General features: G+C 46.8%; 1 protein-coding gene across 3 annotated transcripts in view; it reads right to left on the minus strand.

The window, feature by feature from the left end:
• Positions 1 to 1237: 1237 nt before the first annotated feature.
• LOC105912902 (adenosine kinase-like) overlaps positions 1238 to 15000 on the minus strand; it is a 125975-nt gene continuing 112212 nt past the window's right edge. The window contains exon 9 of one of the 3 annotated variants that reach the window (XM_031560926.2): positions 1238 to 1591. In XM_031560926.2, the coding sequence (XP_031416786.2) occupies positions 1547 to 1591 (45 nt within the window). In that variant the 3' untranslated portion in view covers positions 1238 to 1546. The remainder of the gene's footprint in view (positions 1592 to 15000) is intronic. The other 2 variants (XM_042703239.1, XM_042703238.1) reach the window with 2 other exon arrangements.

Genomic DNA, 15000 nt, shown 5'->3' on the forward strand with positions numbered 1-15000 from the left:
TACAGAGCGAAAGGCAAGGGAGAGAGCTTCACAGGAGGAGGACAAGAGCAGAGGAGAGAGGGAGGAAAAAAAGAAAACAGAAATAAATAAATAAATGAGAAAAATGCCTGAGCTTCCATCTGAGTATGGTGAGGGAAAGGGGAGAAAGAAAGAAAGAAAGAAAAAAAAACCCTCTTCCATCTGAAGTCATGCCGCAAAAACGGTACTGGAAGACTCTTAAGCATCTGACTGAGATGAGAGGAGGGGGGAAAGAGAGAGAGAGAGAGAGAGAGAGCGCACAAGAGAGGGGAGATGGGAAGAAAACGAAAAGCTAAAATGAATCCCACTTCACGACTGAGGAAGCGGCCCCTCGTCTTGTTACAAGTACATTGTATGTAATAACAAGCGCTGTAATTTCCATTTGCATAATCCAAAACCACAGGTGGCGTCATTTGGTTATTAAAAGGAGTGCATGTTTCTCTACTGTTTAGCCATGTGTGTACTCCCACTGTGTATGTGTGTGTGCGTGTGTGTGTGTGTACTCCCACTGTGTATATGTGTGTATGTGTGTGTTTGTGTGTGTATATGTGTGTATGTGTGTGTGTGTGTGTGTGTGTGTGTGTGTGTGTGTGTGCGTGCTTGCTTGCTTACATGCTTTATATGTGTGTGTGTGTGTATTTGTGTACATGTGTGTGTGTGTGTGTGTGTGTGTTTGTGTACATGTGTGTGTTTGTGTGTGTGTGTGTGTGTGTGTGTGTTTGTGTACATGTGTGTGTTTGTGTGTGTGTGTGTGTGTGTTTGTGTGTGTGTGTGTGTGTGTGTGTGTGTGTGTGTGTTTGTGTGTGTGTGGTGGAGGAGGTGGGTGGCGTATCATCCTCCAGCGTAATGCGACTAATGAGCAGGCTTTTTACACCCGGCAACCTGACAAGCCCCCGCCGCAGCGGAGGAAGGCTTGAAGCCGTGCCCAGCTTCCCTTGGCTTCCCGAGAGGCTTTTCAAAATTCAATAAATAACATCTGTAGGCGATGTTGGGTGCAGACCCAGCCGAGTGCGTCACAACACGGCAGAGAGAGAGAGGAGAGAGAGAGAGAGAGAGGAAGAGAGGAGAGAGGAGAGAGGGTGAAGGAGAGATAGATAGGAGAAAGATGGGAGTGAGGGGGAGATAGAGAGATAAGGAGAGATAGGGTGAGGGAGAGAGAGAGGAAGAGAGGAGAGAGGGTGAAGGAGAGATAGAGAGAGAGAGCGGGAGAGAGCAAGGGAGTGATCGAGCGGGAGGGAGATAAAGAGAGGGAGGGTGAAGGAGAAAGTGAGAGAGAGGGGGAAGAGAGAGGGAGAGAGAGAGAGCGAGCGGGCGCGAGAGAGTGCCGGCTGAACAAAGAAACCATGACGACTGCCAGGTTGCCATGGCAACTGCTGCAAGGCCCGGAGAGTATAATAGCACATCAATCACTGTCCAAAAAAGAACTTCATTATAAGCAGAAAAAAAGAGAAAGAATAAAAAAAAATACAAAAACACACATGCACACACAAACCTTTTTTTAAGGATCTGTTGAGGGCACAATTGTCGGTCAACTCACCTCAAAGCCTTGCTCTTGGGCAAACGTGGCTGCCTCCTGCAACAGAGCAAAAATGGGCCGTTAATTATCAGACATAGAGAAGTGGGGGCTTGTGGTGGGGTGTGCAGATGGGTGTGTGTGTCTCTGTGTGTGTGTGTGTGTGGTGTGTGTGTGTGTGTCACATAGTGACACGCAGACATCTCACTTTCTCCTCGGCTGCTTATCTCAAGCTGTTTGCTACTTTGGGAGACTGAGAAGCTCAATGGCCGCAGTTCACATTTGGTTTCACTATTTAAAAGAAAGAAAAAACACACAAAAAAAAAAAGCCTCACCAGGCAATTAGAATACAAGGAGACCCGCACCTGTGTGACAGCATCATGCCCACGCACCCCCTAACCTCTCAACACAAGAGCAGAGAGAGAGAGAGGAGAGAGAGAGAGAGAGAGAGGTGATAGAGAGAGAGAGAGAGGTGATAGAGAGAGAGAGAGGTGATAGAGAGAGAGAGAGAGAGAGAGAGAGAAAACAACTAAACACCACCACCACTTCCTAAGCCTTTCATTTAGCCTGCTATTTACACCCCTACCCTTACATGCGAGCAACAACACATTATATACTGCAGAGAAAGAGAGACAGAGAGAGAGACACAGAGAGAGAGAGAAATAAATGAACATCCCCAAAACTTTCAAACCCGGGCTCCAGTCAGAGCACTGAGTACCAGGCATTAAAATCAATCAGGCAGGCGCATCCCCAAGCTTCCTTCCATTCATCTCCAGCTTGGGGAGAGGCAGCTCCTTGACGCAGGGCTCGCTTAATGACCCAATTACAGCAGGGGAAGCTTCGGCTGAGCCCCATGGCCTGACCTGAGGGACTGCCTGACAACCATGGCCTCAAAGCACACACAGAGAGAGAGAGAGAGAGAGAGAGAGAGATGGAGAGAGAGAGAGATGGAGAGAGAGAGAGAGAGATGGAGCAGGAAGGCAAAGCAAAGGGAGTAGTCCAGAGGGACCATCCCCTGACACTATGGCTCTGGAACAGCTAATGAAGCTCTGAACACAACCACCTTTAGCCTGGGCGGTTCAAGCCGGTGTCCAGGAGGCTTGACAGCCAACAGAACACCTACAGGTTCATGAGCTGACCGTACATGACCACCGAAGCTAATGTGTGCTAAATGATGACTTAAGAAGAAGAAGGAGGAGGAGGAGGAGGAGGAGGAGGAGGAGGGAAATAACGCCCTCGTAAAGTCTTTCATTAGTGTTTTAATAAAGGGCTTAATTTTCTCGAGGTGCTGGCCTGTGAACCCGCCTCCCACTTGCGTTGCACGACAGTTATTCTTCCAGCTCCTTTTCCGTAGCCAGCGTGTGGAATTACTCCTGGCCTTTGGGCACCAAGCATTATGAACAGCGTCTGCTGGTTATTGTCAGTTGTCATTCATGCGCCTTGTTAAAAGAGACCCTTTCAGCTCACCCCTCAACAGAAAATGAAGTGAGTGGGAGTTGGGGAACGTGAATAGGCTGAATCGCAAAGCTCTCCATTTTTCAATTGCAGAAAGCTGATTAGTAGATCAGCGGTTTGATTATGCAAAGGGGGGGGGGGGTGTATTTTATTCCTCTGGGCAGCAGAACTGGCAACATAGCAGCGAGGAACCTCCATTCTGTGCCACCCGGGTGGAGATGGTTCCACTATTTGGGATTTTGAATAAACACACAGATTACTGAAGTGTATCTGGGGACCTGTTCAGACTTGAGTGCGTGCGGGAGTGTGTGTGTGTTTTTTTGTTGTTTTTTTAAGAGACACACGACGCACTTAAATTCCAATTTGCCCATTGGGCATCCTGGGACTCTTGAGAGGGAGAAGCGCTCCTTGAGAGACTACTTTGGACTCAATCTCAGCATGGCATGGGAGTGAGGGGACTCACCAAGAAAAACAAATCCCTTGATTTTTGGGAGATTCAGACATTTTGTATTATAATTGAAGAAGCATTAACAGATGCGTAAAGTTCTTAGGCCAACATTTGTATTAAAGAGTGAAGAGTAAAAAACAGAAGAACTAATACACAATAATACATGACTGATGGCTTCAACGCATTAACCATTCCATCCAGTCACAGTCATTACCTTTCCTACCACTCATCTAAAGACACTCACTTTTTCACCTGCTGCAATCGAGCTGCAAGGTCAAAGCACACCAGAAAGACTTACTAAAGTCTTCTTTGGCAAACCACTGAGGTCTATGAGGCCAACAGCCACACATCGACAAACAATTGACCCTTTACTGCTTTAATACTAATGATCATACAGTTCATCTTTTACAAAAAGCTAATTTCCTAGAGCTGCAAATGCTTTGCATTAAAAATACATAACATAACATTACCATTAAGGTTAATGAAGGGAGAAGAGTGCAGCAGGATTCATCGAATCTGACAGGTTGGCGCTGGTAAAATAACTATGGGCACATGTTAAAAATATGTGGTTTTGGTTAGACCTGAGTCTCAGGGAGGGATTTCCTCTGGTGGGGCAAAGACTAGGTCATGCTAGGAGTGCAATGAAAGACAACCAAAGTCACACCCCGGTAGACAACTGTGGGGAAACTATGAGAAGCTGTTTGGGTGGCAATACAGTCAGCTCCAGAATGCCCCCCTCACCCCCCCCCCCCACCTCCCCTCATCAGGACAGGAGTAGAGTGTTACTCTACTGCAGCAGGGCGGGGCGAAGAGCCGTGAAAACTTTTTGGCTTCATTAAGGGCTGATGATTTATGAATCACTCCTGATGGTGGAGGGCATCGGTAGAGGACTCGCCGTCCCTTCAGCGCTGCCCCCGAGCGGCCAAGGGGACACCGCTGCTGCCGCTGCCGCTGCCGAACAACAGCAGTGTGCAGACTCGCTCGTGATCCACCCTGCCAGATTGGCCCAATCGTTTCTTTGTCAAGCTACATACCCGCCTCAAATATTTGATTTCATCAATTATTTGTTTCAAAAAGTTGGTCGATTATCATCTGTCTAAAAAGAGGGTGAAATAGGAACCTCAGATTGATTCTGAGAGCCCCTTTGATGCAGACCTGCTCATTACACCTAGGTGTCTCTCACAGCCGCTGTTCGACATAAAAGATAAGGGGGGCCTTTGAAATGTACACTCGTGTGCAGTGGAGGCCTCATAGTTAATATGAAGCTATCAAAATGTATGAGCGCTGTCAGGGCCTCATAAAAAAAAAGGTTTGGGATGGGGGGGGGGGGGGGGGCTGGTTGGAGGCAGAGGGATATTTTTAGACAGCTTAAGCTAACAATCCCAAAACCCCATGCCCTCGTAGGAGGGGCAGGAGCAGAGAGGGAGAACTAGGGAAAGACAGGGACACAGTGAGGAGAGGGGCAGGAGCAGAGAGGGAGAACTAGGGAAAGACAGGGACACAGTGAGGAGAGGGGGCTGGGTCTGAGCAGAGCGGCTACAGGCACGCCTGGGACAATGAGAGGGATTTCACTCCCAGTGTCTCACTTTCTATTTTTACAGGGGCAACTGGTGGCGGTGGTGGTGGGGTGGGGAGGGATAGGACTGGGTGGGGTGGGGAGGGATAGGACTGGGTGGGGTGGGGTGGGGAGGGCAGGGGAGGTAGGGGTAGGAAACATTGGTCTCTCTAAAGGCCATTATGCCCCCCTCCAGCTTCTTGAAAGGCACTCATGGGAATTTCCACTCACCGTCTGAGAGAGAGCGAGAGAAGAAAAAAAAAAACAACAAAAAAAACAGAGCAGGACCCAGATGATGAGCCAACAAAAACAAAAGGAGCCTTCCGCAGTCTTTGAGACGACCCACTTCCTTAGCACTCCAAAGATCCATTCTACCAATCTTTTTTTTTTGTGTTAAAACATCACACACTCAAATTATGCACTCAACTTTTGATTAAAGCAGAAGGGGCTGAATGGTGTGATTTTGAATCTAATTTAAAGGAATCGCTGCTGCGAAAACCCCCCATGCAAAGAAAAAAGGATTAGCGAGTGTGTATTTGCTGAAAAATTTCAGCGAGCAGGATTTCAGGTGAGACCTCTGTGGTCTTCCGAGCCGAGCCATAATTGATAATTCTGCGGGCGAAGGAATCGCATGAGCTCCAGGTGATTGACACACCAGCGGTCCCCATTGAGCTAGCGGCTAGGAGGAGGACAGTGGAGATTGGTACACAGCCACTGGTGTGTAATGAGTTGGCGAACATATGACACTGGGACGGTGGGTGGGTGGGCGGGAGACAGAAATCCCATTTCGCTGGGGTTTTTCACCGAGAATACAGCTCTGAGAGAGCGAAAGCTAGAGCTAAGGTTAATAAAAGTTGATAAGTAGAAAACGAGAAAAAAAACAGAAAGTCCCCCAGGCCATTTCAGGGGAAAAATAGGCATTTGCTTGACTGCGCTAGCCCAAGCCGATGTTAAAGCAGAAATTGAATTGTGTTTGACACTGGGGGTGTTGGGAGTGGGTGCGTGTAAGGGGGTGTGGTGTGGGTGGCAGTCAAGGCTGGAAGGGGTTTGGTGGTAGTGATGGGGTTTGGGGTTTGGGGGGGGTTAATGCTGAGGACGTTGGCCCTGACAAGTTATTTACAACGAAGGCTGTGTTTATTTCCCCTTTTTTGGAGGCCTTTCATGACGGGCGGAGGAGGTTGGGGTGTATGTGGGTGTGGGGGTGCTGGAGTGTGTTTACGGTGGAATGTGAGGAGTAAACTGATTCACTCCGCGCTAGTTTCCCCTCCGAGACGTGACGAGAATATGAAAAAGATTTGTTTTTTCTCTTCCTCCCCTCCTGCCTCCTCCTTCTTTTTTTCTTTTTCTTCTCACATTTGTTCTGGATTTGTGGAACAGATGACTTCACTGAAAAAAGGGAGCCTTTTAAGATATCAAATAAATAACAGACATAAATGACTGGGGGGAAAAAACGCTCTTTCATCTCATTTCATTTCATTGTGTAGTTTCAGAAATGAATAAAACTGCAGAAACTGTCACTGTTAATATGAGGTCAAGCATCATTACCTGATTAATTCAATTTGAGTAATTATATGTCAAGAGAGAAAAAATGTTTAATTTCATTTCATTTGCGCATAAGAGGCTCATTAACACTACAGGTAACTAGTGTTTTTTTGTCTTGCCTATGATTCATTCCACAGTATAATGCTATGCTGATCAGAGTAGTGTCATACCGCACATGATGGCGATCAGTCAGTCGGGGGAACACTTACAGCGTATAGGGCAGGAAACGGCTTGTCACGTCAAAGACCTGGCCTGCCAAATCCAGAAGCAGGTGCTTATTACGTACCATTAATATTAAATGATTGTTAACTACAGGGCTAAACCCTGGGTGAAAAGGTGGAGAGAAATATGTGTGGGTCTTGAAGCCAATAAAGACTCGGCTGGATACAGTTACACTTAAGAGACTTTGCCAAGTCGAGTCAGTCAGTCAGTCAGTCAGTCAAGTGGTTTATCGTCATAGGGACATTAAACTGACAGTGTGCAGTTCAATGGTATCCTTTTTTGCAGAGTGCCTCCCTTTTAGAAGAATCAACAATAACAAGCATTGGACAATAAGAGAGTAATTGCAGCACACTAAATATATACACCCAGGTAAACAAAACACAGACGTGTAGTCAAAGTGTATCAGTGCTTGTCAGGATTTGTTAAAGTTACGCTGAGCATTTGTACTTAGCCAAGCAAAAGCTCACCTGACTACAAGACCTGTGTCACTCAGACTGGCAGTTATACCCAATGAGGTACAACATTAAGTGATCACAGACAGCAGGAGAAACCCATGAGGATGCGCTCGAGGCGTACTTCCTCAATAGCAGAGCTCTATGCCAACCCCCCCCCCCCCACCCACAACGACGCAATTTCATCTGCATTAGCCATTAGCGAGGGGTTTTTCTTCCACCTAAATGCCAGCTCAAATGTCTTTTACAGCCACTTGAGAGAGAGAAAGAGAGAGAAAACGAGAGCGAGAAATTGTCCTCCTTTATCAAAACAGGAGGGAGACGATGAACACGGGCCACGGACTTCCTGCAGCAGGCCTGCGGCTTGAGCCGTGACAACCAAGCAACAAAAACAAACACCGTTGCACGGCAACCGCCCAAGTTCACCCCCAGAACCATCAGGTCAGTTGCACGGTCTCACCCGTCACACATGGTCCAATGGCCACCAAGTGCCTCTTCCATTACAGGGTGACAGTAATAACTGCCCCAATCCTCTTTACCCCCCCCCACACACTATTCACCAGTCACAATTCATCTCACTGAGAGGGACCAGGAGAGAGAGGTCTTTACCCAGGTCTCTTTAGCCCCTCTGTTGCAAGGGTAGCACAAAGGTTAAGAGCTACTTTACACAGAGGCCAGTCACACACACACACACACACACACACACAAACAAACAAATCTCTGACAGGATATGGACTTGTGGCTAGTGCAAGTGGAACAGGGTGTAACCGTATTGTCAGTATGACGCCACAATATGGTTTGGTGTGGTTTACAGGGAAGAAGAGCCAAACACACCGCTATGATTGGAACAGTTTAACAAGTGCCATTCAAAAAAAGAAGCTTAACAGGGAAGATGAAAAAGCTTAAAAATTAGAAAGAAAAAAAAAAAAGAAAAAAAAGAGGGACTCTCTGGCAACCTGTCTAAACTCCATCAAACTCCATCATTACACAGTCAATACTGAACACCTGGGGGAAGTACAGCCAGATGTTCCATGTCAAGATCATCTCAATGGGACCCCATGCTGCATGTCATCTCTGAGGACTTTGGCATGTCTTTTGATTTGGTCTCTGTTCGCGTGGAATGGGGAGGTGTATCATGACCAAATAGGTGGAAAACAAAACAATTTCTTGTGCCTCGATATCCCAAATTCTGTTCCTTCTTAAAGGATAACAACTGAGCCTCTCTCCATACAAACCCCCTCATCCCCTTCATCCACCCAACCCCCCCCCCCCCTCTCCCCTGCTCCTCTGAAAAACGTATCAACATTTGGCTTGCTCTTCTTACAGTACCCCATAATGAGAAACAAAGACTGGGTCTGTTGGGGTTCGTGAGCATCAAACGGCGAAAAACGGAAGAGCCAAGGCTTTTAAAAACAATCCAAGCCATTTGTGCGGCCGAGATGAAAGGCCTAGCTTTAATGAATTGGCCCGGACAAACTTAAAAAAAAAAAAAAAGTCCAACGCCGCTATCTGTTGATGTGGCATGAGGTGGCTTAGTGCCAGTGGGGGAGAGAGAGAGAGAGAGAGAGAGAGAGGGAGAGAGAGAGGAAGAGGGAGAGGGAGAGAGAGAAAGGGAGGGATGGGATTGGAGTCTTTAGTAAAGCCAGCCATTTCACAGGCTCGCACACAAGCAACATGTGTCAAGGTCTGTCGAGAGGGAAAATAACCGAGAGGCTTTTTTTTTTTAGGGATTGGAAGACTGAGACCGGGAGAGAGGGAGAAGGAAAAAAGAAGAAAAAAAAAATACTTGGCATGATGCAATCAAAAGGCCCACAATAATGTAGGTCAAGAAAACGCTAATTCATTCAATTCATGTGGGACCAGCAGGGCAGCTCCAAGTCCATGTGGTTTTCAAAACATATTCCAGATTGCCTCCTAAACATGGAGGCTGGCAAACGGTGCATTCAGAAGTTTCTGTTTTTTTTCCTAATGGTGAAACTTTAAGACGCGGGGACTCGCGCCAGCATTGCCGCGGAGCTGTAAAACGTCTCTCTGACTGATTCCAATTGATTTCACTCAGGAACATGTTTGACGTTTCGCCTGATTGAAGCAGATGCCATTAACCTCCTCGTTTGTTGGCCCCTGCGCGCTCTGACACAGAACACACGGGTGTGGCGAAGAACTGTCAAAGAGCTCCAGTTATCCGAACAACTTCATTTTTCCTTTTGTTTATTCCGCTGGCCTCAGGCTTCAAGTATGACTGGGTTCTTCAGAGACGTGCGTCTAGTTATTTGAACTGCAGCTGGTGATTGAGACATGGCCTACTTGTCTCTTTTTTTGGGGAGAATTACCTTCGACTTTATTACAGCTGGAGGAATGTCGGTGAATCATTTGAATCAGTCAAATCAGAAAGATTGTTTTCCCCAAAGGTGAGAAATGAGAAACAAAGACCGTGTCTGTTGGGATTCACAAGCATTAAATGGCGAAAAACGGAAGAGCCCAGGTGTGTCATCATCACTGATGGTGTTTTCTTTTCTTCTTCATTTATCAGACGGGGCATTGATGGATTAATAATACCGATTTGTGGGAATATAGAACACAGTTACCACAGAGCTAAACAAAAGAGTACTGTGCATACCAAGAAGCTTCAGTCAAGAATGAAATATGCGCGTGGAAAGTGTATCTCTCTGTGTGTGTGTGTGTATGTGCTTGTCTGTGTGTGTGTGCTGAGAGAGAGAGAGAAAGAGAGAAAAAAAAAAAAAATTCTCAGAGTTTCCAGCAGGCCGTGCATGTGAGAATCCGGGGGCCGAGTGTTGGAGTGGCGCTCATGTTTAACAGTCCCGACGGAGTCCCCCTCTGCAACAAGGCGACATCCTGCACTCTCCCCCTGCTGCGGCCGCTACACAGGGGCCGGGCGCCCGCTGTGCCTGCGTGCTATTGATGCACTCCACGCGTAATACCCCCCCTCACATCCATAATGATTCCCCTTCACAGGCAGCCAAGAACGATCACCGTTGTCTCCACCTCGCTCTCTCTCCTGATCTCTTCTTCCCGTCCACGAGTGCTCGTCCTCCTCCTTTTTCTCACCTGCACTGATCCTCCGTCTGCATTGTCGGACTCCATTCTCTCATCTCTGGTGTCTATCTGTGCTTCTGTCTTTCCGCTGTCTGTTCAGTGCTTCCCCCTCCATCTCCCTCTTGCCTTTCTCTCGCTGGCTGGCTGGCTCTCAGCTTGTTAAGGTGCTCCGCAGTTTCAGCTTTTTCCTTTTCCTGCCGCGGAGACGACCTCTCTCTTTAACCCCGCCAATTTGAAATATTTCATGGTTCGGCCTGGCGTCCAAGTCCCGAGCCGGCCCACCAGTGGCACAATTACAGTGGTTAGGCCCTGGGTTTCCCACAGGAGGAGAAGTCGCCAGGGCCCGAGGGAGCAGCAGGCAGAGAGACACCCGCTGGCAGGGGGGCAGACGAGGGTGTGTTCGGGGGCGGGTTTCAATCCACTCCCATGCCGTCAGAACCTTACCATACGCCACAGGCTCTCCTGGAGGTCACCAAAGGGGAGAAACTGAGAAAATATGGATCCTCACCACTGAGGACTGGTCTACCGCCGTGCTAACTGCTATCACAGTCAGGACTCCAACTTTTCTATTATTTCCACTCCTTTGATGTGCTGGATGATCAGAGCCTAGGCTTAATAGGGCATAATAATTCCCTTGCAATCATTTATGCCTGTATGGAAACTGCATATATTAAGTGGAACAAAATATACGTGCTTTCTTCAAAAAGGAACATAATCTAATGTGTTCTTCGTGGGTGGGCCAGCAGGACACAGGAAGACAACCACACACACACACACACACACACACACACAGGTTTATGTCTGCCTCTCGAGGGGGGACAGAGAGAGGAGTAGTCGGAGTGCTGCTGAGTAATACGTTAATCAGCCCGTTTCCCCATCATGTCTGCACCATTCAGTAGAGGGCCTGTCAGGCTAGCTAACAGCTACAGCAGCACAACGCCAGTGCACTGAGGGGAGAGAAGGTTCAACTGAGGCCATGTGTGTGTGTGTGTGTGTGTGTGTGTGTTGTGTGTGTGTGTGTGTGAGGGGTAGGGGTCTTGGACTAATTCTTTCAGCGAAAGCTGCGTAACTACTTGCCCGTCCTTTCTCAGGACTCTGCCTGCATATAATGTCGTTTCAAGGTACTCTGGTGAACTCATCGTCACCCACACACACACACACACACACACACACACATCCACACACACACACACACACACATCCACACACATCACACACACACACACTCACTGAGGATACGAACTCTGAGATATGCACACAGTCACACAAACTCTCTCTTTTTCTCTCTCACACACACACACTCACTGAGGATACGAACTCTGAGATATGCACACAGTCACACAAACTCTCTCTTTTTCTCTCTCACACACACACACTCACTGAGGATACGAACTCTGAGATATGCACACAGACACACAAACTCTCTCTTTTTCTCTCACACACACACAACTGGAAGAAAAGAAAAGGAATGTTTCTGGCGGTTGATGCAGCAATCAGTCTTTATTCCAGTAAAGAGCAGTAGTAAAGAATGAGGAACATGCTCCAGGGATGGAGGTCGGAACTCCAAACATTAACTCTAGCCATACTGTTTAAGACACCTCCAAGGATCTTAATGTAGATGAACAAAGTTTCTAATGCAAACAGGTCTGGTCATTGTATGTATCTGACCCTTTGGCCTAGCCCCACTCCCATGCTACAACTGGTGACGTTCACTCACACCTCAGTCCTCAGTGTGTGTGTGTGTGTGTCTAACCTTTCCTTTGTTCCCATGACAAGATTGCCATTTGGAAGATTCTAGTGACCATATGTTTGGTAGTCACATTGGCTGCTTCGTTATGTTTCTCATATTCTTGGACCGGATATTCTGTCACACACTCACACACACACACAAACACACCGCACACACAGTTTCACACATGCACACACAAATGGAAAGACAGCATGAACCTCCACATTGCACACACACATCACCAAGGCGATAAACAGCCAAGGGGCCCCTGTGTGGGAGATAAGGCTTCCTAGCAGTCCATCAAACAAACAAACAAAGCTCAATGACCAATCAGGTGGTCCAGGGTGCTGCTGCTGTCACTCCCCTTCTTCGTCCCTCCCTCCCTCCCTCCCTCTCTCTCTCTCTCTCAATTTTCAATTTTCAATGGCTTTATTGGCATGAATGTATGGTACACTGTTGCCAAAGCACTTAAACAATAAGAACAATAATAATAACAACAATGGTAATACAGGAACAGATAAGTTAATTAAATAATAAAAAAATAAATAAAAATACATAAAATAAAAATGCTTAAATAAAAAACATACAATATAATAATTACGTAAAGAAAAACAGACAATAGAATAGATACAAAAATAAATAAATAAATAAATAAAATAATAAAAAAAAAAAACACTATGAGTTCAGGCTATGTTTATTGGTGGTATGGCCTGCTCTCGGAGGATGTGGCAGGACTGCACATATTCGGAGGCTAAAATGTTACAGGTCTCTATTACCCCCAGGAGGAATGGTTAGTTTTTGTTGGTTCGTTAGGTTTATGAAACCTGGGTGGATGTATTCAAATTATTTGTAATATGCACTTCTTATATTGTGTATTTTGTACATTCCGTCAGAAAATGAGGCTCATTTTCGACAGCGTTAATATTGCAGTGGACGCATAGTCTCTCCTTCGGGAGCCACCCAGCATTGTCGGTGTCGCCCCTTTTCTACTGCAAGACTTATGTGTCGCTGAGCCTGTACTTTGTTAATAGAATTCTTTGTTTATAATTTTTTATTTGGATTAAGTATGGTGCCAATTGCATCCTTTTTTAATGTTCTGTATACATTTAGCTTGCTGGATTCTTTCATTTGATTCTTCCGCAGTTAGTGTAATTTTCTATACAGCTTTCTTTTAACTGTTTTAGTTTTGAGGCAATGCTTAAGTCTTTCTTGCTGAGCCCATGTTTTTGGACAAGGTAGTTGAAGGGGTCTCTCTCTGGGTGTCCATCCCTCAGTTGGGCAGCAGTGTGGTGGTGCCTGTCTGGTTTGCTTATTTGCAGATGGCTCCAGAATTTTGCTGCTCTCTTTTGTATGTCTAGAAGGAGTGGGTATCTTCCCAACTCTGCTCTACACGCTATGTTAGGGCAACTCCTGTTTACACCCAGTATATTTTTGCAGAATTCCAAGTGGAATAGTTCGGGGTGGCTTTTGTCCCATGTGTCCAATTTATTTTTAAATTTAGTTCCCCAAACTTCACTCCCATACAGTAATATTGGTTTCAGTATTGAATCAAAAAGTTTTAGTCTCTCTCTCTCTCTCTCTCTCTCTCTGTCTGTCTGTCTGTCTGTCTGTCTGTCTGTCTGTCTGTCTGTCTGTCTGTCTGTCTGTCTCTGTCTGTCTCTCTCTGTCTGTCTCTGTCTGTCTCTCTCTCTGTCTGTCTGTCTGTCTGTCTGTCTGTCTGTCTGTCTGTCTGTCTGTCTGTCTGTCTGTCTGTCTGTCTCTCTCTCTCTCTTTGTCTCTCTCTCCCCTTCTCTCTCTCTCTCTCTTTCAGTTCTTCTCCACTCACCTTTTTTACCCCAGTCTGGAAAAATGATTAAGGAACCCCCCCCCCCCCCCCCCCGTGCAGATGGGGAACTGGGTAGGCAGATAGCCAACAGGCCCCGGGGAGATACTCGTAACAGGAACCTTCTGTGAAAAAGCTTTATGCGCTCTTCAGTAACACTCTTAGCCCCCTCCCATCCAAACACTCACACACACACATATAGGCACACACGGACACACGCTCCTGCCTTTGCTGAAACCATGAAAGACGATACGAAGTAGGTGTGAAAATAAGCACGGCTCCTCTCGTGAACGTGTACGCAAATGCCCTTTGGTTCTTGGAGAGCCTCGACTAGGAGAACGCGCCGGTGTCATTTCCGCTCCTTGGCGATTGAGCCTGAAAGGTTAAAGTGGTCTGGTCGTTCACTGACTGGCTCTCAACAACGGATGGCAGTTTAAATATGTCCCTGCGCACACCTATCCCCTCCACACACACACACACACACACACACACACACACACACACACACACACACACACACACACACACACACACACACACACACCTACCCCCTCCATTTTGTGAGTGTGGCTATTCAGTTTGTGGTTACTGTGGCAATATTTCCCTTGCCTATCCTGGCCTTGGCCTTATGAATGAGGCCCAGGGGAAAGAGTTGCAGAAGCGTGTGTGTGTGTGTGTATGTGTGTGTGTGTGTGTGTGTGTGTGTGTGTGTGTGTGTGTGCGCGTGTGTGTGTGCGTGTGCGCGTGTGTGTGTGTATGTGTGCGTGTGCGCGTGTGTGTGTGTGTGTGTTTACAGGTGAGAGAAGCTCTGCGGAGTCTCAGTAACCCGAGCGCTGGACAAAAGAGAGAGCAATGAGCCTGAAAACAACGGCCACTTGCGCTGAAACCTTTCTAGCACAGAGGCACTGGCGAGGAGAGCCCACTAAGGGATAGAGACAGATTTAGTTGTAGACAGGTTGGGTAGAACAAGCTCAGACGAAAGCCATCGTTAGAGAAAGAGACAATTATATAAATCAGGGGCCACATAACGGGTTAACAGCAACAGAGTCAAATAAGCAAGGACGGACAGACAGACAGACAGACAGACAGATATATATATAAACAGATAGACAAACAAATAGATAGATAGATAGATAGACAGATGGACTGACAGACAGACAGATATATAAAGACAGACAGACAGACACATA

The sequence above is a fragment of the Clupea harengus genome, chromosome 23 (genome assembly GCF_900700415.2).
Source record: "Clupea harengus chromosome 23, Ch_v2.0.2, whole genome shotgun sequence".
Classification (NCBI taxonomy): Eukaryota; Metazoa; Chordata; class Actinopteri; order Clupeiformes; family Clupeidae; genus Clupea; species Clupea harengus.